A 25,735-nucleotide genomic window follows, 5' to 3' on the forward strand; every position below is an offset into this window, starting at 1 on the left:
CAAACTTCCTGTTAAGAACACATGAAATCATATTTCTTTACTGTCACTTTGTGATAGAGGTTTCTGCACTAACTCAGCTTAGAGTGACTCTTAGAAGGGCTGTTTAGTCCAATTTGCAAACATATAAAGTCTCTGTTAGCGTTGCACGTCATGTGACCAGTGTTTGTCCCAGCTCATCACTTTAACCCAAACTGCAACATTTACCCTCCTCAGTAGTTTTAGTAACTAAACCAAAGTGAGAAAAACGAAGCCAAGCGATGAGTGAAGCAGCTCGTTTCACAGTGTTGTGGTTTATTGAGGCCCCTGTTATATTAACACAGTCTTTAAAGCACGTATTATAAACACTAGTCAACATAATGGATGTCCACAGTCAGTGTTGGGAAGGTTACTTTTAAAATGTATTCCATTACAGATTACAGAATACATGCCCCAAAATGTATTCTGTAACGTATTCCGTTACGTTACTCAATGAGAGTAACGTATTCTGAATACTTTGGATTACTTAATATATTATCATGCTGTTTACAACTACATGAATGTACTATTGCTGTGATTTATTACTGTTACTGAAGGTCCGCGGCTCCGAACCGTAGTAAAGGGACCTCTGGCTAATACGGTGGGTTCGTGTCGGGCTCGTAGCCGAAAACTAGCTTTACTTTGTTGTCTGGGTCAACTTTGCTAGCAGAGACAGAGAGAGGCGTTGAAAGGCTGCTCCAACAGAACTTATTGTTTCAGAGGAAAACACGAACACGGTGTACAGTCGAGTCTTAATAGCTTACTTACAACTGGGCTCGTCAGGCTCTCTTCTTGGCTGCAGTGGTTATTATTATATTTACATGCTTCCAGCTCCCGTTTCTGCTCGATGACAGCTCGTACTTTTCCTTTTTCTCCCTCCCTCGCTCACAGACACATAACGTGTATGGCAGTCCATTCTCCCTGCAGCACGGACTACACTGCCCATGATGCTACATTCTTCAGAGCTAAACCTGTAGCATTCTGCCTATTAGCTTAGCACAACAACAAGGCCTCTCTCACCCAGGAAACACGCAGAGAGAGAGCGTCACCCTGTAACCATGGCAACCGTAACGCTGCCACCTGGAACAACAGAACGTAGCTGTCAAACAAAACCCAAACAGTCCTGACCCGCCACAATATGAAACAGGGAAGTACCGCCGTGTAATCCATTTATTTCAACAAAGTAACTGTATTCTAAATACCACCTTTTTAAACGGTAACTGTAACGGAATACAGTTACTCATATTTTGTATTTTAAATACGTAACAGCGGTACATGTATTCCGTTACTTCCCAACACTGTCCACAGTGCACAGTATTTAGCAACCACTTTGAAACTTTACAAAAACTATATTGTTAACATAAATTTCTAACAATTAGTAAAAATTAATCGTAGTTTATTATTTATGTATTTTTTGTGTGTAATTTCATTTATTTGAATTTATCTGATAAAATTATAGATAATTATGATAAATTTCACATGGATTATTTACTGGAGCGTGGACATGTTTGTCAGGTTAACTGATCGTTCTACATTTGCCGTAGGTGTAGCTGCAGGAAGGATTCACCTTTGAGGTGCAAATGAGACTGGGAGATGTCACCCCGTCTGCAGAGATGTTTATTTAACCTCAGCCTGTATACGCAATGACCAGAACAAATGTGGGCACTGCAACAAAATACCCGAGAAGTCATTTTATATGTTGAACCTTGCATTATAATCGGCTCGTCCAAAGTTTCGGTCTAGCTGTAAAATGACTCTTTATCAGCCGTAAAGCAGAAGAAACACCTGTATGTCAAGAAAGCCCACTGTGACACCTCCCTCTCCTTCCTCTCCTAACAAAGTGTTGGATTTTCACTACTGACATCTACACCTCCCAGTAACAATCTGTTTATATCTTCCCTGCAACACCTACGGTCCTCATTTCCCACTGTATCCACTTTAACACCCCCACTTCCTCTCACATGCATTTGCTATCACCTTCTTTATCTGCTCTTACTTCCTCCTCACATGAGTGTCTCACATCTCCTTTCTGCTTTCCGTACCTGAGAAGTGCTGCGTTGTTTGTTTCCTCTGTTTTAATTTCATAGTTGATGATAAGCCCCAGCATGCTCACTTATGACCAATAATCACACTTATGATGACTGGAAACAGGAGGAAAGAGAAGGAGACTGAAGATTAATGGCTGCAGTGAAGGAGTAGACCGAATACCACGCTGAGGTTAAAAGGAGGCCGATAATCCAACGTGGAGACTCTTAAAAAACAAAGAATAGTAGTCTTCATATTTGAGTGTCTAAAGTGGGCCCTGATATAATTACATCTTTTAAAAAAATGTCAATCTAAGAAAAGAATAAAACTTAAATATCTGAAAGTTACTAAATATTTATATATTTCTTATTAGAGGTGGGAATCACCATACATCCCACGATACGATATTATCACAATACTTAACGCACGATACGATATTATTGCGATTTTTAAAAATATTTTGCGATATTCAGATTCTGTACATAAAGGTAAACTTTATTAATATTCATTTTCTCTAATATCAAAGTCTCACACTCAGTCTTTCTCTCATTTCAGTTTTATTGTTGACAAACTGAACGGTTTGTATTACAGTCTAGTCCAACTTAACTGAATCAACCATCTGGTACAATTATAGCTATTCTGAACTATGCAGTTTATGAAAACTATGCAGCCCCTTCAGCAACTGAAGAATTTGAAAGTAAATGAAAACAAAATATAATTTTACATTAAATAAAAAAGTTTTAAACTTAATTCAAATAAAACATGTCTTAAATTAAAATAAGTAAACTGTCATGTTTATTGCTGCCAAAAACAAGTTAAACACATTTGGACAGTGAAGGAATGTCAGGATTCTTGCTCAGAAAAAGGATCAACATGCTCTGAAGTCAGAGCACAAAAACCTTTTTGTAACAAAGTATCGATTTCTGCTGTCCCTGTATCCATACATTATTAGCAAACAAAATATCACCATGCTACACAGTACCAATTTTTCCCCCACCCCTATTTCTTATACTGTTTACAGCAAAGTGGTGAGCACTATAGTCCCTCACAGCAAGAGGGTTCAAATCTGCCATCCGACTGAAGCCTGTCTGTGTGGCGTTTGTTCTCCCCGTGAGTCCTCTCTGGGTACTCTGGCTTCACCCCACAGTCCAAAGACATATTAGTCAGGAAACACTTGAGTTGAGGTACTTAATCTGGACTGTTTACTGTTCAGTGTTCATTAGAAGCAGCAATGTGCACTACTAGCCAACTAGATCAGTTAAATGTTTGTGCGCTCTTTAGCAACACAAATACCTGGTTAAAGGAGATAAAACGAGTTAATTGTTGGTCCTAACCACAGTATGTAAGCTGTATGCATAATGCAAAGCACAACACATTTCAGCAGCACCTAAGACATAATTTATTTATTGATTTATTAAGGAAATCAGATAAAGGAAATCCACCACATCCAATAAGTGTCTATAATATATTAGTCTAGCAGAGAATCATCTACTATAGATTATTATTAGTAGTATTGTCATTCTTATTATTACAGGTGTTACGGAACAAATGTAACTATATTTACCAGTATGATAGTCGGGGCAGTAATACACAGAGGTCCTGAGGAGCCGCCACAGCAGCTATTAAACTACAGATGCTTTAATATTTCATCTCTAATTCTGATTAGTTAGACAGCCTCCTGTTTAATGTGGACAGGAGGCTGTCTATGAAGTAGATCTAATCGATTACAACTGATAATGGCTGCAACTGTGATGCAAAACGCATTATGAAAATTACAGTACTAAAGTTGAATAAGAAAGTGTGATATGTATTTGATAAAACATGGACTATATTGGTTTTGTTGTGTCATGATGAGCTGTGTGGCAGGCTAGATTAGGACGCACAACTCTGAGATGGAAAACTTGACTTAAAGCAGCAGCTTCACTGCTGAAAACAAGCTAAAAGTAAAATACATGAAGTAAACAAAAGGTGAGCTAGAACTACAACCATGCATTGGTGTACATGACCAGACCAGAACTGACAGCTAATTCGGAGATCGTGACAACAAACAGACTAACCACAGGAGGAGAAGTATGATTATGAAGAGCAAGAAACTAAACGATGTAACAAGAACACCAACCGTACAATAAAAACATAAACCACTCAGAGAATCTAATCTAATCCTTTTAAACCCAATTAAACAGTCCAAAACCTGAAGATTAAACGCTAACATAAGCACAAAAACTAACTGAACAAAACCCAGAAATATTAACAAAAACTCAAAATGAACACTGGGTCAGCAGATCCAGGACCATGACAGAAATGCAGCGAGTCTCTCTTGCATCAACATTTTTCTAGCTTTCTTTTTTTAACCTCCCTCCTTCTCACCCCTCCAACCTGCCACCCCAGACTATGGAAAGCTGAACTCCATCAGAACTTTAACCTGCACTGCCTCTAATCAGCACTGTAGAAGTGGGCAAACAGGGACAACTGCTGTCCTCACTCCTTCATCCAAACTCAACCCCTCACACATTCCAGGGAGATGATAACAGCTCCTCCCACACACAGCCCATCAGCCCCCGTGCCGTTACAGAACACATCATAGATCACTGCACAGGGTCGGTCCCTGACACTGACTGGTACCAGCCTCTCCATCCAACAATAACACTAAGCAGAGACGTGGACTGTTAGCAGGTAGAGTGATGTCAAACTGCCGACGCTCTCCAGAGACCTCAGCGTGTCTCTTTGGGGAGTCTTCACTTTAACATAGACCATGACCATTCCCTCTGATGAGAAGAAGGACACTAACTCAGTGTAATCTCTTTTTTTAAATCCCTCTTTTGGATAATAGTCAGGTTTTCATTTGATTTGTATTCGCAGATTTCCTAACACTGAACCTAATCCATACTTTAACTCTGAGCTCTAAAACATTGGCCAATGAGCTCAAAAAATACTTTTTTACTAGTAAAATACAAAATAATAATAGTGTGTGTCAGTCACAATGTCTCTACTTTGTTGTTAAGACTTTGTAAACCATTATTATATTTTTATATCAGAGAATCAGGGAATAGGGGTACATAGACCTTAACAGCCTAATACTCATGCATGGTTGTTGCACACTTTGTTCCACAGGTAAGTCACTTTGTTTTGTTTCTAATTCTAGGAATTCATAGAAGCTCTCCTCCTGTTCACCGGGAGGTTTTGTAAGGCAGTGGTCTCCAACCTTTTTTGCGCCACGGACCGGTTTATGCCCGACAATATTTTCATGGACCGGCCTTTAAGGTGTCGCGGATAAATACAACAAAATAAAACTAGTACCGGTACCGAAAAAAAGAAGATTTATTCATAACACATGTGAAAACCGAGTAAACAATAAAAACGATAACAAAATAACGCTGAAAACCGATAAAAACCCTGAAAACTATACATTTCACACCTGAGCCTCAACTCTCGCGGCCTGGTACCAAACGACTCACGGACCGGTACCGGTCCGAGGCCCGGGGGTTGGGGACCACTGCTGTAAGGCACAAGTAGAATTTGAGCAAAGCAGGTACATGTTCAACACAAGAGGTCCAATGAGGAATTCCACATGTTGGCTTTTCTCAAATTCATCGTTATCAAGTGACATGAAGTAGTGTCTATCATGTAAACATGACCTGAACCATCTTTTCCGCTCGATCCAGCAGTATCATATTATCACCTGAGATCATGTAATACCAAAACAGAAGATTATGTCTCATCACTATGCTGTGGTATGGACAAATCCAGCCTGAACGACATGAAAAAGGATGTTTTGCATTATAAAGCATGTAGTTGTTGCCTGAAATAGAGAGTTATTAATTACCTGAAGCTAATCTGGGGCTATTCTAAATGTGCATAATTCAAGATAACCTTAAAGACAGAAACTTCAGTTCGAGTGTGATGTACTGTGAGCAGTCAGTAACGTTCATGTACAGGCATAGTTTACCCATTAGATGTAATATGTTTGTAGCTCTGCTCTGCCTGTGTGTTGTTTCAGACATACACAGCAGGGTAATAATTGTGCCATCATCTGTTCAAATATTATAAAGAAAACAAAAAGCATCCTGATGTCTCAAATGCTAATTAGAATCGATTTTTCCAACTTTGTCCCACATAACAAAAAGTTGTCAAAAGAAGCTGAAAATGTGCAGAAAAAGTAAAAGAATATCTTTTTTTCTGCAACAGTCCTGGAAAGAGGATCTGATTTAAGAACCTTATTTCTATGAGGCACTAGTGCCATCCAGTGCACCAACATGCCCACTATCACAGTGGGGAATAAATGTAACAGTCAAGACGTTTGACCACAACCGATTCACAGCCAAAAAATACAATACATTTAGTTTAAAACAAAAACAATGGTAGGTGTTTTTTATTTTATCGTTTTATCTACTTTTTGGATGTCTTTTAGACAAATGCTCAATTTGTCACCAGGAACTGGTGAATTGTTTCAATTAGCTTGAACCATCTGGTTTATTTAAAATAAACTGCCGGACGTTTCTTCCCCTCAAAAAGGCATTTTTCCTTCCCATTGTCACCAAGTGCCTGCTCCGAGCGCTTTGTGTGATTGTTGGGGATTTCCCTGTATTACTGCATTATTGGTCTTGAGGTGACTGCTGCAATTTGGTGATAAATGAATAAAATTCAGTTTAATTACATTGAATCGAATAGAAATCCAGCTTCAAAAATCAACTTTTTTCACCCAAAGTTGAATGAATATAACTAATAATGATATTATTAGTAATAATAATGATAATAATTAAATACATTTTACAATTTAATATAATAATATAAAATAATTTAATATAAAAATTACATTAAATAAATAAATGATAATAATAATGATATAATCCCACCACTATTAATGATAAGATGAAGAAAAAGATGAAGAGGGGGAGAAAAAATAATAATACCAAGAACAGTACTAGTACAAATATATAAAAAAGGGAACAGATAAATAAAGTTATGCATTATTATAAAACAGAGAGAATAATAAGGGGAAATTGGGAAATCCTGGAGCTAAGAAACTGTATCCGTAACAACCTTGGACACGAGGGTTGGTTCCGGATGATCCTCATTAAGAGTAGCCATGGTGATTTTGAGTGGGTCAGCATCACCCAAATAAATGTTATTATTGTTTTCTGTTCATTAGAACAATTTTTAGTGTTACTGTATATGACTCACATACATATCTTAACACAGTGGATACTTCCCAGGTGGAAACAACCCCCACACCCTAACGAGGACGTTTATTGGAGGAGTGGACATAATGGTCTAGTGGGTAGCTGGAGAATAAATATTAGTGACTTGGCTTTCCTCCTCACAACACCTGCTCCTGAGGACGTCCAGAGTGATGATGGTCAACCAGTAATCAAGGAGAGAGTTGGTAATGTTAGAAATTTGCCAGTTCTAACCGAATGAAATGTTGGCATTAAAAACAGATTTCTGGAGTTATTTCACTAACTTACTAAAAACAGCAAAACTAAGTGACTCAAATAGGTCTCACAAATAGGTGACTACACATTTGTGCACAGATTACAAAGGACGCAGATAGAGGTGTGTTGCTAAAAAATTCAATTCACTCTTTCAGATGTAAAAGGCAGTCGACAAGTGTTTACCCCGAGTCACGGCAACAGCACCACAGAGTCAACAGAGAGTACTGCTGCAGGGTGGAGGAAACAGCAGCGCTGTGAATCATAGATAAAGGGAAGCCCCTGGCTAACGCACGAGTTGAGCTCAGAGGAATTTTATTGAATCACCACAAGAGACCGGGCTCCGCTTTGGGCTCCTAATGCCCCACAGCAGGTGGCTGCTTTACTTTATACAGAAAAAGCACAAATCTTCTCTGACTCTAGTCACAGACATACATTCTTTTGTCTCCTCCGTGAGTTACTGTAGAGGCCATGTCGCTTTAAACTCACTATTTGTGTCTCGTCTGGAGGGAAATTTGTTTCTTCGTATAAGCTACAACAACTCCAATTATTTTCCGGGGAGTCAATTTGTCAGCTAGCTGCTCACAGACGTTTCAAAAGTATAATACAAGGCTTCTATAAACATCTTAGCCCCCATGTTTTTCATATTGTTAGTCACCAGTTTTCTATCCGCATTTCACAAATTCTTTTGGAATTAGACACAGCTCGTGTCCTATAGACGGGAAAGGCTCTGACCAATGCACTTGTCTCCATTGTGTTCATCATCTGCAGAAGACAGCACTCACGAGACCAACGGATGAGTTTCAGGACATGTTGCTTTTGTATTTTTCCCATTTCCTAAAAATACCAAATTTGTTTTAAAGGTAACAGTAAATATATTTGTGAACAAACTCTTTTTGAGAGGTTTTCAAATGTGCTCGTTTTTAAAAACTTTTTCTAAATACTTTTCATGTGAACTCTTCCAGTGTTACAGTCTCTGTCCTCGTGTTCGTCTCTTCGCCGTCGCCCTGTCTCCTCTGTCTGTTGCCTTCTTCTTTAAAACTTGCTGCGTGCCAGACCTCTTGCCATGCTCCTTAATACCCATCACCCCCTCCATTCAAAGCCGAGACAAAAAAGCTGTGCAGCAGTGCAGCCGGACGCTCAGCTCGTTACCATGGTGATCTTTAACAATGCCACCCACAGCCAATCCAAGCCGCCGTTCTACCACCGTTTAAATGAGCTTCAGACATTTCACACAAATAAAGGTTGCGGGAAAAATAGGTCAATAGGGTTTCATAAGGTTTTGAACCCCCACCCCACCCCCAGTACACACCCAGACACACCCTGCACACATTTTGGAGCCATAAGGAGCACACATACTAAAACCCTGTTATATCTCTTGGTTCTCTGATAGAGTATGGATTCAGGAGGTTGAAGCATATGCTCATTCGAGTTAATCTTGTGATCTCATGAACAAAGTATGATATAAGTAAAGAAATGATTGTGCTAAACCTCCAGTTAAAAGATATATTTCTCACTTGTAGTTTTTAGCACACAAAAAAGCACAAAAGAAAAAAGACACTTTGTAACTTGGTGCAATTTCCATGTTCATTAAGTTCATTTGATCTTTTTCATAGCAACACTTCCCTCTAATAAAAAAGTGGATTCAAATCATAATAGCAAAATATGTCACATCCCCTTGTTATGCAATATGTAGTATATCTGTAATATCCTTTACCTTTAAATGACAAACTTACCAAACTACTCTCACAGTGTGTCCTGTTAGTTTCAGTTTTTATACATAAACACTGCAGCATAAGTCTAGTGTTATTGTTCTGTTCTGTCCACATATTAAATGTGAGATATTACCTTTTAAATTAAGTCTCATACACCAATCTTTGCACAGCAATGGTTGCTGTTAAAAGGACTTTCCATTTAAATGTTGTAAATGTTCAGAAGTTTTAAATAAAATGGCCCCAAACCCTAATCTTGGGGGGGTTGGGGTAGAGTTTGGGTGATGTATGTGAGCACAAAAACAAACACACCGTGGATGAACTTTATATGTCTAAAGGTTCTTACTCGGACATGTGTATGATACACTTGTTAAAGAGTGCAAAGTTATTTTAATAACAGGAAACAATATGTAGAGCTCCACAATTATAGATCACAACATGTGGATAGAACAGGATTCAATACTACACCCTAAATGTAAATCATATTTGTGATTCATCAGACTTTAAATATATATTTTTTTGTTGATGATAGCACAATTTTCCGGTCTGGTGATAAATTAAATCCATCTTTATGTCCTGTTAGGTCAGCAGTGGTCTGCATGTTTATTTACTTATGCATTAACACGAATATGTGCATGTGTATGTCTGCACAGAGCCATCGTGCTGTTGTAAAATACCTTATTAACTATTTGCGTTGTCGGAAAAAACAGCTTTATAAGATTTTCTTCTTTGTGCTACACTTTGGTTCGCTTTGATGTAACTGTGGAGGTTATTGTGATTTTATACATTCAAGACGAAAACAATCAAAAACTCACCCAGTTTGAACATCATCATGGTGATAAGCAGCGTCCTCTGATATCTGGACCAAACCTTTCCAAACTCCATGGTAGAGCAGGCTGTTGATGTCAGTCTCGTGCGATGCTGTCAGTCCACAGGTACTCCATTCAGCAAGATACGCGCTCCAGCTGCTCCAGAGTTAGCTGCTCGGAGCAGGCGCCTCCATGCTGGACCGCTAAGTGTGTGTGTGCGTGTGTGTGTTTGAGAGTTTGTGTGTGAGTGTCGCAGGGTCGAAGTTGGAGTAAGCAGAGCGTAATCACCCCAGCAGAGAGTGAAGAGTGGAAAACGTGGAGTGGAGTCATGGATCAGACTGAACGGGTCACTGAACTCCCTGCTCGCTGTCTGCACGAGACAGCTATCAATGCTAAAACGTGCACTTTAAACAAGACAGTCTAAGCACAGACTTGTTTTATGCTGCAAATAATAATTATTATGCTTTTTAAAATAGCATAAAAATTATTTTTCCATCAGTTGATTGGTTAATATATCGTTTCTCTTCCATTAAAATTTCAACTTGAAGAACGTGGTGAGAATAATTGCAGAACTCGTATTTTGGGTTTGAATAGGATAAAACCAAAAATGAACAAAGACTTTTATGAGGTAAATGCAAAGTCTGGAGCACGAGAAGTCCAGAAATTAATATAGTTCAGAAAGTATAAGAATCAGGAAGAATATTCAATTCAATTTTATTTGTACAGCATCAAATCACAACAACAGTATATTGTCAGATAGACCACCACAATCATATGACCCCCTATGAGCAGCACTTTGGCGACAGTGGGAAGGAAAAACTCCCTTTTAACAGGAAGAAACCTCCAGCAGAACCAGGCTCAGGGAGGGGCGGGGCCATCTGACGAGACCGATTGGGGAGAGAGCAGGAAGACAGGATAAAGACATGCTGTGGAAGAGAGACAGAGATTAATAACAAGTATGATTCAATACAGAGAGGTCTATTAACACATAGTGAGTAAAGAAGAAAGACTCAGTGCATCATGGGAATCCCCCAGCAGCTGAAACCTACTGCAGCATAACTAAGAGAGGATTCGCAGCTCTAACTATATGCTTTAGCAAAACGGAAAGTTTGAAAGTAGAGATAATGTCATCTTAATATCAAAAGATGTCTGGAGAAAAGACAAAAGAAAAGCTGGATTATAAATACAGTGAGGACGATGGGGACTGATCAGCAGGTGAAAACTATTAGCAGGGCTCTCACATTAAAATCTAATAAATTAACACTGATTTTAGCCTCATTATTTTTACTCAGTTGTATATAGCATTTGTATTCTATTTTTATCTTATTGTATATTTTATTCTATTTTATTCTACTGTATATAGTATTTTATTTTATTCTATTCTGAACAGTTGTGTACTGTATTTATTCAGCAGCACGGTGGCACGGTGGTTAGCACTGTTGCCGCACAGCAAGAAGGTCCTGAGTTCAATTCCACCATCAGGCCGGGGTCTTTCTGTGTGGAGTTTGCATGTTCTCCCCGTGTTTGCGTGGGTTCCCTCCGGGTACTCCGGCTTCCTCCCACCGTCCAAAGACATGCAGCTTGTGGGGATAGGTTAATTGGATAATCCAAATTGCCACTAGGTGTGAATGTGAATGTGAATGGTTGTCTGTCCCTGTGTGTTGGCCCTGCGACAGACTGGCGACCTGTCCAGGGTGTACCCCGCCTCTCGTCCTATGACAGCTGGGATAGGCTCCAGCGCCCCCCGCGACCCTGAAAAGGATAAGCGGAAGCGAATGGATGGATGGATGGATTATCTTATCTTATCTTATTATCCTGAGGATTCAAAATGCAGATTCCCAAACCAACAAATCACTGGCTATGTCACTTTTCTATAGTCAGAGGTTTGTGTGAACAATGACAATCACAGCTGTAGCAATATTTTAATCAAACAATGATGCACCACATCGTGCCCTAGGCTGACATGAGCACTGACATAGGCGCTGTGGGGATGTTTACCAGCTTTCTATTCTTCTTCTATTGGCTGCTCACGTTTCTGCTTATAGCACCAAATCACAACAACAGTTATCTCAATTATCTGTCACAGATCATCTGCCTCAGTCTCAGCCCACTCCTCACACCACCCTCTTCATATCCTCCTACATGAACTTCCTTCGTGATGTCTGTGTTTTCCTCCTTCCTGGCAGCCCCACATTGAATTCCCTTGGTCCAATATTTCCACCATTCCTCCTTCTGAAACATCTCAGCCTTACCTCTCTATCTGTGCTGTCTCTCTGTGGGATTTTCTGATAATTAAGAATAAATGAAGAATACCTGGGTGGACTCAGATGATTCTCTTTGAGCAGATCGTCACAGGTCAACTGTGATCAGTGAAAATGTAGGAATATTAGCTGAATCCACACATCCGGTGTGAGTCAGACTCTTGACGCAGTGTTTCTTATTTCTCAGGTGTCAAACAGTACCGTCTTCTAATAGGCTGCTAGTGTTTCATCACATGCAGGTGTACTTTTCTATAAAACTAAGACTGACCTCAGACATTTAATGTTCTTGGTACATTTGAGCTTAAATTTTCATTGTGCACATGGTTGTTAACCATAAACTATAAATAAAAGATGGATCAACCCATCCAACGATATCACCCACTATTAGTTACAGCCCATAGTGCCTCGAGCTGAACATTTTTACTGTCATATTTATGTTTTAAACCACGGAAGAGGGAATTCCTCTCTCTGAGAAACTTAGTAATAGTGCAAGCTCGCTGCGATTTATCGTCCACAACAAAGCCCTCCCCTGCTTTGTCATCATTTATGATCCAATGACTTTGTGACTAATGATACAATAACTAACAAGATAAAAAAAAATGTTATTTTGTATTCAGTGTGACTTTAAGTTAGTTATTGAAACCTACATCTCATCAGTAACTGTTGACTGAGGACATAAATAATGGGAGCTGTGTGCAATTCTGTGCAAACAGATAGCAAAAGTAAAAGCAGCGGAGTAACAAAGTAGCAAAGAACAAAGAACAGGCTGATTACAGACGCAGACCTTGAAAACTCAGTCAAAATGTTTGTATTTTGTAATGCTTCTCGCTTTCTTCTCGGATGAACACGATGCCAACATGTACAACTTGTCTGACACATCAAGGTGAAGATTATCACTTTATGTATTATTTTTTGGACAGAATATCCAGAGCACTATTTGTCAGATTTGTTCTTTTACATTATTTTATAATTTTTTATTGTTTGTTTTTTTATAAGTCAAACTCAGATTATCAGTTGTGGACATTCAAGTCTTGTGATTTATGTGTTCTGCTAACTGTTAGCAATCAGAACGTCCAACTAACTGCTTGAAGAACAAAGAACTACAGTGTGTTATTATTATTAACAGGTAAACAGAAGATGCACGAAGCACAGTGCTGTGAAAACAAAATTGCCTCATTCTGACTTGTTTTTATGTCTATACTTTTCATTAACATGTCAGTAATATTTAGTATCTTTGAAATAAAAACAAGTAAATACAAAATTCTGTTCATTTATTAAGGAAAAAATATTCAAACTTAACTGGTTCTATAGAATTCGTAGTTTCAACAAATACTGCAAGTTGTTCAGGTCCTAAAGGGACAATCTCACTATCAACATCATGTCTGACTGTTGGTATGTTTTTATGGAATCGCGTGTTAGTTTTACTATAACAGGATACAAATCTTCCAGAAAGTTCAACCTTTGTTTCATATCTTTGTTCTTTTTGGTCAGCAGTGTTGTTTTCCTTTGAACTCTCCCCTAGAAGCTATTTTTGCCTAATCTCTTTCTTAATATCGACTCGTTTGGTACGCTGCTGGGAAAATTCCCCACTGTTACAAGTTTTCTTCATTTGTGGATAATGACTATCACTGTGGTTCACCGCAGTCCCAACGCCTTATATTGTCTTTGTAACGCTTTCCAGGCTGATAGACGTCAGTGACTTTGTTTCTCATCTGTTCTTTTGGGGACTGAATCTGATTGAGATGCTTTGGCGTGACCTTAAACAGACCATTCATGCTTAAAAAACCCTCCAACGCAGCACAATGAAAACAACTCTACAAAGAAGAGTGGTCCAGATTCCTCCACAGTGATATGAAAGACTTGATAGATTGGCAGCTTTCACAAATGCTTGAGCGCACTTCCTGCTGTTAAGGGTGACACAGCTAATTATTAGGCTCTATTTTTCACATAGGGCCAGGTAGCTTTCTCCTATTAAATCAAATAGCCTTAAAATAGATTAGTTGCAGTCCCATCAGTGTAAAACAGACTTGGGCACAGACTAGTGTCAATAATGGAATTAGTGATTTTCTGCATAAACAACTGAATTCTTTTCAGTATTTGTCTCAACGCGTACACAAAACATTCCTGATGTGTATGACACTGCAAAAACAGAAAAAGCTGCTGTGTTGACGTGCCAATGTTGAAAGAGCGCTACATTCATGACACTGAGAACTTTGCCTTTATCTCAACATGCCCTGAAACCCACTAAGTTTGCTCTGTAGGATGCTTTATATTAGAATTTGATGATGGACAAGCATACGATGTAGAGTTTATAACTCCTGCGTTGAAAGTGTACTTTAAACATGTCTTTCCTGCACAGATTAATATGTTTCCTGCATATTTGCATAGAAAAATACGTGTGAATGAGCATTTCATCGACTGACACTTTACTAGGAGCAGAGCCTGAGTCCAGTCCAGATTATTATTAGGGTATTTCTGGGATCAAGAGGATTGTTGCTCCCATTCCTCTCAACATCCACCCCCACCATGACACTGGAGGTGGAGGGAGCTTATCCAGCACCTATCTGGTTGGTGGAGGGCTATGTGACAGCTAGACGAATGCCTTACCCCTTCCAAATCCACCACCCCCGCACACATGACCCACTCCCACGTATACTACCAACCCCCAACTGGAACCCCATGCGGCCCCTGAGCCTAATGTCAGGCTTAACTCCAGCCTTTTCAACAACAAGTAAAAATTTTAATTAAACACTTGGCAAAGGAGGGAGGGTGGGCGTGTGGAGGAGAGAGGAAGGAGGAGTTAAGAAGACAGGCTCGCTCTAGCATCTCCAACAAGCAACACCCAAATGTGTAAAGTAATGAGTGAAGGCAGCTCCACAGTTTTACATTCCTCTGTGACTGGATGCTGCTTTCTTTTAAGGTAACACAATAGAGACGCAGACAGCACACTCACATAGAGCCACACAGAGAGCGAGCACAGGAGGCTGACAGCAGAAAGTTTTCTTTTGCTTGATTTTTCTTCGTCTTGCAGTCATAAAAAGAATCAGAAGGCTTTTTAGGAAATTATGTGGGTTACAGTTGCTCCCAGACAGAAACAGTAACACACTAAACTTTTCAAACTAATTTTTAAATAGTTTAACTTAGATAATTAGTTGTTGTTTTTTTCATTTTTTCTTTTATTTTATTTTCAGTTGTTACACACGGGACAGACGTGACAGGGAAAGGAAAGAGGAACGGTGATACAGGGCACAAAAAATACATATCAATCACCTGGATCACCTGTTGAGAAAAAAAGAAGAGGAAACAAGCAAAAACAGAGCAATAGAATAAACAACATCATGATGATATATGGGAATATAACAGTAAATACTAAATATTAAACATTATTGTGCAGCACGTAGGATCGACAGCACACAGTGTGCTTTGAGGTAGCAGCCAAAAAGGGTGTAGTTTGTGTGTGTGAGCACCTGTGTGTACACCTGTGAGCATGAACACGCTTGTTTTTAAAAGGTTCCTTCAGGGAATGATCTGCTAGAGGGTGTGGGGGGGCCACAGCCCCGTCCTCCAGGGCATGAAGCAGGTATGGAGGAGATCTAGGCTCCAGACATCCAGAGACCCTCAGAGCACAAGAGACCAAGGAAGACCAACGGAGGGGCAGCCGTGCCACTCTCCAGGAAAGAGCCGAGGAGAGTCCCAAATGAGGGATCACCCAGCAGCCACGGAGCAGAAGCCAGGGGGCCAGCTGTGCCAGAGTGACTGAGCCCCAGGCCGAGAGGCTGAGGGCACCCCACCTCCGAAGTGGCCCGACTGAGTAAGTATGTAAGGAAGTAAAATTTAGTTATATAGCACATTTCACAGATAAAAATCACAAAGTGCTTCACAATAAAACCAGAAATACAAATAAATTAATATAAAATAGTGAAAACAATCAATTAAAAGCTTGTTTGCATAAAAATGTGTTCAGCTGCTTTTTAAAGGAGTCAGTGGAGTCTAGACAGCGTGAACACAACGGCAGGAGCTCCACAGCCTCGGTGCCCGATCACCACGTGTTGTGAACCTGGTACGTAGGACCACCAGTAACCTCTGACCTGACGACCTAAGTGCTTGGGATGAAGCATGAGGTTTCAGCAGGTCAGACTGTGGCGCTTCACCGTGGAGAGCTCTAAACATTACAATGAAAATTTTAAAATGAACCCTAAAATTTACTGGCAACCAATGAAGAGAAGCCAAAACTGGAGTAATGTGTGACCTCTCGTTAGTGCCTGCCACAGGTGCCAGGCCCTGACAAGCAGTCACTGGGAGTGAGCCGGTGCATACATGAGCGCCCAGCCCCGGACACCAAGAACCACCAACGCACCGATGTCTGATAGCATCAGAGTGGTGGGGGGAGATAGGCCTCCATACCTTGGAGGGCCTGGGATGTCCCCAGAGAGGTGGCGTCTGATACCCGACCTGACATATAGACACACAAACAGGCACACACAGATACGAACATCCAATCCCACCCTCATGCTCTCATATGCAATTACTCAACACTCACCCAACGTGAAGACAGACATAAGTAGACGCTGTACACACAATCACACTCCCCAAGCGTACTCTATACCCCAGGTCTAGGTACCCTTGCCCCTGGAGGGGGAAACTGCACCCAGACCCAGGAGGTGTTACCCTTTTCCCTGGGGTGGAGGCAAGCAGACCGCTCCTGACTCCAGAGTAGCAGGGACGGCCAACTCCTCCTCCCAGCCCCCCCACCCTAATTAGTTAAAAATAATAATAATAATAAAATATGTGAAATGTATTCTTCAGAAAAGAAAGAGAAACTCTTTAGATGGTCTGTACCGCCACATATCTGTCAGATAATTCCAACAAATAATTACTAATAATGAGATTCTATAGAAAATATTATATTCAGTTTGCCTCAGTCTGTGCTCCTCAGTGCTGCAGATGGTGCCGTTTGTTTCAAGCAAAGAAAAACTGTAGCTTTGACCGCCTGCTCTCACAGCAGTTCATGAAAGAGTCTTGTAAAGTTTTTTCCACTTTTTTTTCATGGACATTGAACTGTTACTTTTTTCATGTCAGTGAATTTTTAATAGGATCTGATACTTAGTGTCAGTAGCAGGTATTTTTGCGAGGAAACTGTGGCAAACTAAGACATTTTAATGGAAACACCAAACAGGTGAAAGTTCTGTAAATAAAGCTAGAGTTTTGGTGGACCTTAATGAGATTTCATGTGGCCTAAAAACACTTTCACTAATGTGTTCAGGGCTGTTTTCATGGCTTTGCAGCAAAGTCTCAATGTTAATCCATCCAAGACTTTCTGTCTTTAATCAACTTTTATGTCTTATAGTTTATTCCTTCAGTTTGCAATAAATCATAATGGGTTGTGTGGATCCAAAATTCCAAGACCAGCCCTGGGTTGATGGCTTCTTGTACTGGGATTTCTTCCACTACACTTCCATATGTCTTCCTTGTCTTGGGATTGACCCTTCAGACCTACGTTATCGTAGAGTTTATGAAAGGGAAAACTGGCCAGTCTATATGAGAAAAGGTGATTTTCTGAGGAAAGCTAACACCACAAGAGATACCGCATGGCTACAGTCTGGACAGTAGAGCTGGAGATCGCACATCAGCAGTCCATTAACTCCTTAAAAGTCATGAGCTCAAAATATTGGTAGCTTTTCTCCTTGACCAAATGATGTCACTTACAAAGCATGTAATATATAATATATAAAAACAAAGAAGCAATCAGGAAGGGAAAATACTTTTTGCAGCATCATATTTCTGCTCTGTAAGTGATATTGCATTACAATAATATTTTTAAATGTTTGAGACTCTGTTTGTAAGACAGTTTGTTTATTGGACAGATAAATCCGGTTTCATCCATGCTAGACACAAACCATGACAGGGGGGCTGTCAAGTCTACAAGCAAATACTTTACAGATTACAACAAGACAATGTGTCCACACAGCTTACCTCCAGCACCATATGGAGCAATGATCTGATGGAAGCTGCAGTAAATGCTCTGTGGGTAAACAACCATGCTCGCAACCACAACACAATCAAAGACAATAATACATTTGGGAAATTACAGCTCACACCTCCTTTACACCTGCATTGTATGGTAATGCAGAGGAACTGTCAGTGAATGCAACAGGTAGACGATGTTCGCAGACTAACACCACAAACATCTAAGGCTGTCAAGATAAACTGAATGTCATCTAACAAAGGAGGTTGTTAGTCTGTGAACCCTGCACAGGAATAAACTGCCAAGTTGTAAACCAGGAAAAACTCCACACCTTAAAGCCAAACTGAAGTATGCTGAGGACAACCTGGAGAAAGGTTATGCACACTAAAAGTATGTCCTTTGAAGAGGCAACACTAACTTTGGCCACGGGGAGGCTGAAAGAAGGGAGATGCATACAACTCAAAGGACAGTCCCAGGAATGAAACACGGCAGGAGTATTGTGCTGTGTGGTTGCTTCAGGGAATCTTGTCAAGTGGAGAACTTTCTTTCTGTCTCTCTTCCACAGCATGTCTTTATCCTGTCTTCCTTCTCTCACCCCAACCAATCACAGCAGATGGCCCCGCCCCTCCCTGAGCCTGGTTCTGCTGGAGGTTTCTTCCTGTTAAAAGGGAGTTTTTCCTTCCCACTGTCGCCAAAGTGCTGCTCATAGGGGGTCATATGATTGTTGGGTTTTCTCTGTACCTATGAAGCGCCTTGAGGAGGCTTTTGCTGAGATTTGGCGCTATATAAATAAAATTGAATTGAATTGAACTTTCTCCAAGGATTCTCCAGACCAGTCAGCCACATACTTTAAATCCTACTGCACATCTGTCATTCTCCTTTGCAGACACCTTCATGCAACCCACCTCCTCCCCATCTCCACCTCTCATCACTCAAGCTCCATTCAAGCTTCCTTTATCTCCACCACCAGCATCTAGGCTCTGGGGGGACCTGCTGTAATCCCATCACAGTGCCATCAGAGTCTAACCTCTGTATAGTCTGTTCATCAAGAAGTCATATTCTTCTTTCTTCTGACATCTTCTTATTGAAATACACACAGTAAGGGGTATGGGGTATGATCCAATAGTTTTTATGTTTATATTAAATTTGTTTTTGTTATTATTTTATTTTGACATCTCTACATTGTTGTTGATTTGTTTTAAGGGGAAACATTAAGTGGGAATCTGTGAAATCCCTCTCTCTAAGGAACTGTTGATCCCTTCGTTTCCTGCATTCTGTTTCATTTGTTTGTACACAAATGAATTTGTGAATAATTTTGAATCAGATTAAAAAACAGAAAAGAAAAAGAAAACTAGTGAGATATCAGAACATTTTCATTTATTAAATTGCCTACAGATGTTTGAATGAGTAATCGGTGGACTGGTTTTACGTTACGTTGGCACTGTCAAATCAGGCAGTGAGCAAAGGCTTCCTGTGCAAATTCACCTGTTAAGAGAGATTGTGATAACTACAACGCTACAGCCTGCCTTTTACTACCATGACTACTACTACTACTCGGAGGAATTAGTGGGACTCTCAGTAAGAAGATTCTGGTCTGTTCAAGCATCTTAAACAGCAGCAACACTAGATACATGACCAAATCTCCAAGGTTTCTCATTCAGGGAGAGAATGTTGTTCCCTCGCTCACCAAAACAAATCTCTGTTGTGATTTCACTAATTGCTCTGACCTCTAATACCTGATTAACAGAATAAAGTGATTTGCACACCAACTGGAGCTTTTCTCTACCTGTCTTTGCAAGGTCTTTGTTCTCTTCTGGCTCTGATTAACATGTCATTAGGTTGAAAGCCTCAACATTCTGCAATGTAATATGTTTACAGTGAGGTATGCAGGTGTGTGTAGCTGTCCTGGGTTCACTGAATGTCTGTGCTAAACAAAACCAGCTATCCTCTCCTGTAATGACATCTTTCCTGTATGGCTGACGGAGCATGTTAGTCTGTTGCCCTGTACTCTGGCCTCCTGTCTTTTAGAATCTTGATGAGTAGCTAATAAGACCCCAGCAACCCCGTGGGACCCCCAGCCTATGAAACCTTTCAGCACCATGGCCTGAGGTATGCCCAGTCAAATGCTCAAGTAATGAAAGGGATCTGAATAAAGCTGGGAGAGATCAAAGCAAACTTCCTCCTGTAATATTTGGAAGGTAAATAGAAGAGTCAAACATTACATTCCTTTAGCTTTTAAGATTGTGTCTGTCTGTCAGCTTAACTCTGACATTACTACCAGGAATACGGGGGGGGAGTAACCAACCCAGTAACCCAACTTAGCCAGCTGTTTAACATTACAAAAGCACTACAATATACCATGAATGCCATTATGTTCTATGAGTGATGTTGGCATTGATAGTAAGGAGGCTTTGTTACTACAGAATTTATTTTGGAGTATTATCCATGTGAATCAAGTGCCCAATGCTGAAGTTCTTCTCATGGCCACATGGGTTTGACAGCAAATGCAAATCAGTCCCAGTAGATCCCCGTGCCCAAGAAAAGTAACTGGAAACAATGTTGACCAGCTGGTGCCTACAGTGGCTACATCTTTTATATAATCTGACCACTTAGTGAGCAAATCATATGGAAAGTTGAAATCTACCTACCAAGGAATCCTTGCTATTGTAATCTCAACATTAAATGATCTTCAAACAATATGTGTTTTGCAATTAAATTTAATTTATATAGTGCAACTTCAAAACAGTCCTAACGACAACCTTCTTTAAGACCCTACAATATTAGACAGAGCACCCCAACGAGTCAAGGATGATGGAGATGAAGACATCCAGCAGAGTCAGGCAAAGGGAGGGCAGCCACATACTGCAACTGGTTGGAGGTAGAGAGGAAAAGGAACAAAATAGCAGAGATCAAACCTGCAATACTGCAATGCTGTGGGGGCATATGCTACAGTTGTAGTCTTTTTCTGACTGTTGTGTTTGTAAGAGAATAGTAGAATTGTCACAATGCATGTCTCATACTGATCCTGGTTCCAGACAGCTTTGATATCTGTATTACAGATTTAACCAGCAGAATGGGAATTCATTATATTCTGACTTACTGGCTTGCATTATTCCCACTATAGGTCCCGTGTGATGGCTTGCCCAGGCTTTTCCAACTCTTGGCAGGCAGCAGCCTCATTTTGTTTTCCCCATATTCCCAGAGGCTAGTCGTTTTCTTACATGGACTCCCAGGTTTGATTTTATGAAATGTAAACAATCTGCGAGTACAACATTTAAAAAGAAAAAATATATATACCGCCACATCTGCAGGTAGAATTAATTAAAGAGCCTAACAGCAGGAGATTCCACCTCTAAATTGGGAACTGTGATCTTCAAAAGGGTGGCATGGTTTCCAAAATCCTCAGTCTACTACAACAAACCTGTGCTGAAGATGTTGTCCAGAGGATACAGCCAGGTAGGCATGTGCAAAAATAACTGTGGAGAAGAAAGGATGAAGTATTATTTATTATATCAATACTGATTTCACAACACAAAAACAAAGACAGTAAGTAATAACGAAAGTGAAGTTAGAAATTTTACCGTAAATGTACGAATGTGGCACAAAAACATAACATTAATTAATCATTTAAGATCTACTTTGTGTTCAAAGACTGTTACAGAGGTTTCTTTACCCCTCTCACAGAATGCAGGCATTAAACAGCACAAAGACATCACCCTGTCCCGCGGTGGACTCGGGAAAAATCTTACATGAACTCCCAGATACAGCAGACGCTGGCATAAGGGCCTTTCTATAACTGATCCACTAGATGGCGCTCTGAATGCAGGGGAACACCTGGCTGTGACTGCTAAAGCTAACCACTGGGTGTTGCTGATGCACTGCTTCTACTTCGGTTTCATTTCTGTCATGCACTCTGGTTTTCTCTACAGCAACCGAACATCTGCTTCACACAAACTGATGTTTAGCTGGACACAGAGAACACAGAGTCACGTGTGAAGGATTTGAAGCTGCACACATTTGAAAGTAAAGATTTTATTAAAGAAATTACTGACTTTTGAAAAATACATGGTCCTCCAGGTCTTTAGTAAGAGCCTTATAGTCATCCAGTCTCACCTGTAGTTGATTCAGTGACATGATTCAGTAAAACTGGGGCAGCAGAGCTGCAATTCAGTCTAATTTGATGGCAAAAACATCGGCAACAGCAGTGAGTGTTTATTCTAGTCACCACCAATAGTGTGAGTAAAGACGCTGAATTCCTCTGTTCTGTTAAAAGATACGACCAATGTTTGAGATTTTACTGGTCAGTTCCCAGTTGTGTTTCGTTGTTCAGCCGTGTGGCCGAACTGAAGCTATGCAAAAGAGCTGTTGAAGTTATGTGACGAAAACAGGCAACTGTGAGCAGCAGTATGATTACTACAGATGAGATGTTTCTTTGAGAGTTAAGGGGGAAGTACCGAAAAGGTCAGAAAGAATTGCACGTTGTCATTATGGATCTACAGATGAGATGATAGTGCTTACAAAAAAAAACAGGAGGCTGAGCTGGAGGTGTCAAGATTTTTATTGGGAGTGACCAAAATTCCAAAAGCAACCCTAAGATACACACACTTTGACACTTTTGCAGGCGACGATTCATCTAAGGAAAGAGTGTTAAAAATTCCATCCATCAAAAATCATCCAAATCAAAGAGATACTGTAAGACAGTCACAGTAATATACCATGTTTAATAAATACGCACTTGAGAAGTTCTGGCCCATTTATTGACAGTAATTTGGGTCAGTACCATGGCAGTAAAAACATTATAATTAAATCAGCCGCTTATCATAGATTCATGAAAGCTAAAGAAAGGAAGTATTTACATGCAGTTCTAGTGATTTTAGTGACCGGTGGGAGGTAAATGTGTGCTTTGGCAGTTAGTTGAAAGGAAATTAGGAGTAATTTTTCAATAGCTCAATAGTTCTTAAAGGTTAAATAGCTTTAAATGCTAAAAACAAATTACTGGCATTTTATTTATAGGTTAAACTCAAATTTTATGAAAACAGAAAGCAAAACTGTTTCATCTTGTCACCATGTTTGTTGGACATAGAAAAAATTATTGTAGAAAAAGATGTCATTGAAATTATAGACACAGTGGTACAAACCTGGGGCGATTCTAGGACCAGAGCTTTGGGGGTGCTGAGCACTGAGAGCTGCCCAGCCAGGCAACATAAACTTTGCTCGTCACGATGAGACGTCTTCCCTGTCTCTGTCAGTCCCTGCATCCCTAAATGTCTCCAGTTGTCCCGAGTTCCCTGTGACTGTCTCCTTGGTGCATTTAAACCTGTTCCTCCCTGTCCTTGTTGTCTGTTGTCTTCGTCTCTGTTATCAGTCATCATAACTTTACCCTCTCTGTGCAAATCTGGACGTTTCTTTATTAAATCATAAGATTCTTAAATTCATCAAGTCTCTCTGTGCCTGGGTCCTCATCACAAAACATGACATCATTGTTTTGTACATTTTAACACAATTTAATTCCACATTTGTGAAAGAAAAGCACTTTTTTTTTGAAAAGTCTGTAACAAAACCATCAAATCTGATAAAGGTTATTTAAATGCTGCAAAAGAAGAATGGATTGGAATAAAAAAAAGATACATATCCTAACCTTCATTACTGGGGAGAATAATGAATGATGGTCATAGTGAGTAAAAAGTAAACTGAGTGCATTTTTTGGACAGAGATTCACTTTTAATGTGTATGTTTAATATAATACAGATGCATAAAAAATACACTCCAAAAATAGGAGAGTCCTTATAATGTAAAAAAAATTATAAACATGGAGGCAACTTTGCCTGTGGTACAATGTATGAAAAGATCTTTACTCAGATGCTACTGTGGCTCTGCAGGTTTTTTTCCTTTATTTTAACCTGTGTCGCTTCACCTTGAAGTTGACAAATCTGTCCGTCACTTTTTGGTGATCAACTCTCTCAAACATCTCTTTCTCAACTGACATCACCAGTGTTGGGCAAGTTACTGTGAAAAAGTAATTCATTATAGTTACTTGTTACTTCTTCAAAAAAGTAACTGAGTTAGTAATTGAGTCACTAGATTCTAAAAGTAATTAATTACTTGAAAAGTAACTATTGCATTACTTATTATTAAATTATTATTATTAAAAAATGTTTAACCCTCTGGGGACCAGAGTATAATTGACGATTTTAACCACTATGTTTCTTCTATATTTCACCTTTAAAAACTGTTTATTTGCCTTGTTTGGTATCATTCTTTTCAGCACAACCTCACGTGTCTGAATTTACAGTTATGTTTCCATTTTGATATACTGTATTAACAGAATTGATCTAAAATCAGACAAAAACATAAAACCCAAGTAGAAAAAGTTATATTTTTTACTGTAACAACCACAAACATGTTTATTGAATCATATTTCATAACTTTAAATGCAAATATAAATTGTCAGTTTTAAAATCTTATGTACAAGTTTTGCAAACAACAAAGTTATTTGCAGCCTTTTACCTTTTACCCTTTTTTTAACCATTTCAAACTATTTACAGAACCATCAGCTGTTCTGCATTCAATAAGATGCCACACAAATTATTTGTGCTGCTCCAAATATTTCTGTCCACTATAAAGGAGAACATCACAGCCTGATACCTGCAGGCCTGACAGCAGCAGGTGTATCACTCCTGCTCTCTACCTGGAGACTGCAGTCACCTAATTGTTCTGACACACAACTCAAAACTATCCACAACACTACACACTAACTACACAACACTACACACTAACTACACAAGACAACACACTAACTACACACTCGAAACACGCTAAACGTCACAGATCTCTCACATCTCAAAACTCGCTCTCTCTTTTTCTGCTGTCTCTCTCTCTCTCACCGTTGCTCCTAAAACCTCCCCCTCTTCCTAAACAACCAAATGTCATGTTGCCATGTCATTTTTTGATTGGTTGACATGGTGCATTTTTCCACCAACAGGAACGGGCTGTTTTTTGTTTTGTTTTTTTATTTTTTTGCTCATAAGCAGAGAGTGCTCGCTGTGCTGTCCTTAGACAGTAAACGTGACGAAACTATTCAGGAAAAACGCTGCATATATATTGTTTATTATGACTCTGGTTTTACATGGACTATCAACACAATTTATAAAGTGGTATATATCACCTTGTTGCTTTGTCATCTTGAAGTGGTCATGTGATAGGCTTACCACGACTACTTTATTCTTCCTCAGTCAAACAGCAGCATGTGATTGTTTTGCCCCCTTAGCTCCAGGTGTTTTACCAGAATGTGATTGTTGGGCAGAAAGTGATTGCCATCCGTGGGAGCGCGCAGCTGCTTAAAGCTGTAGCGCCCAGATTACTTATGTAGACAGCTACTTCTGTGCAACTGATATAAGATGCGGTAAGCTGAAGACAGCGTGAGCCGTCTGTCTGTTGAAAAATAGTAACGCGACCGCATTTTCTTGTTAGTAACTGTAGCACTCTCGTATGATGCGGCAAGCCAATGATCACTGTGGAT

General features: G+C 39.8%; 1 protein-coding gene across 1 annotated transcript in view; it reads right to left on the bottom strand.

Annotated features, from left to right (window-relative positions):
• LOC102797186 (protein crumbs homolog 1-like) overlaps positions 1–10,188 on the bottom strand; it is a 37,714-nt gene extending 27,526 nt beyond the window's left edge. Inside the window, exon 1 of the mRNA XM_087848874.1 lies at positions 9,997–10,188. Within this exon, the coding sequence (XP_087705000.1) occupies positions 9,997–10,066 (70 nt within the window). The 5' untranslated portion in view covers positions 10,067–10,188. The remainder of the gene's footprint in view (positions 1–9,996) is intronic.
• Between the last annotated feature and the right edge of the window lie 15,547 nt (positions 10,189–25,735).

The sequence above is a fragment of the Neolamprologus brichardi genome, chromosome 12, assembly GCF_056152115.1.
Source record: "Neolamprologus brichardi isolate AB-2024 chromosome 12, ASM5615211v1, whole genome shotgun sequence".
Classification (NCBI taxonomy): Eukaryota; Metazoa; Chordata; class Actinopteri; order Cichliformes; family Cichlidae; genus Neolamprologus; species Neolamprologus brichardi.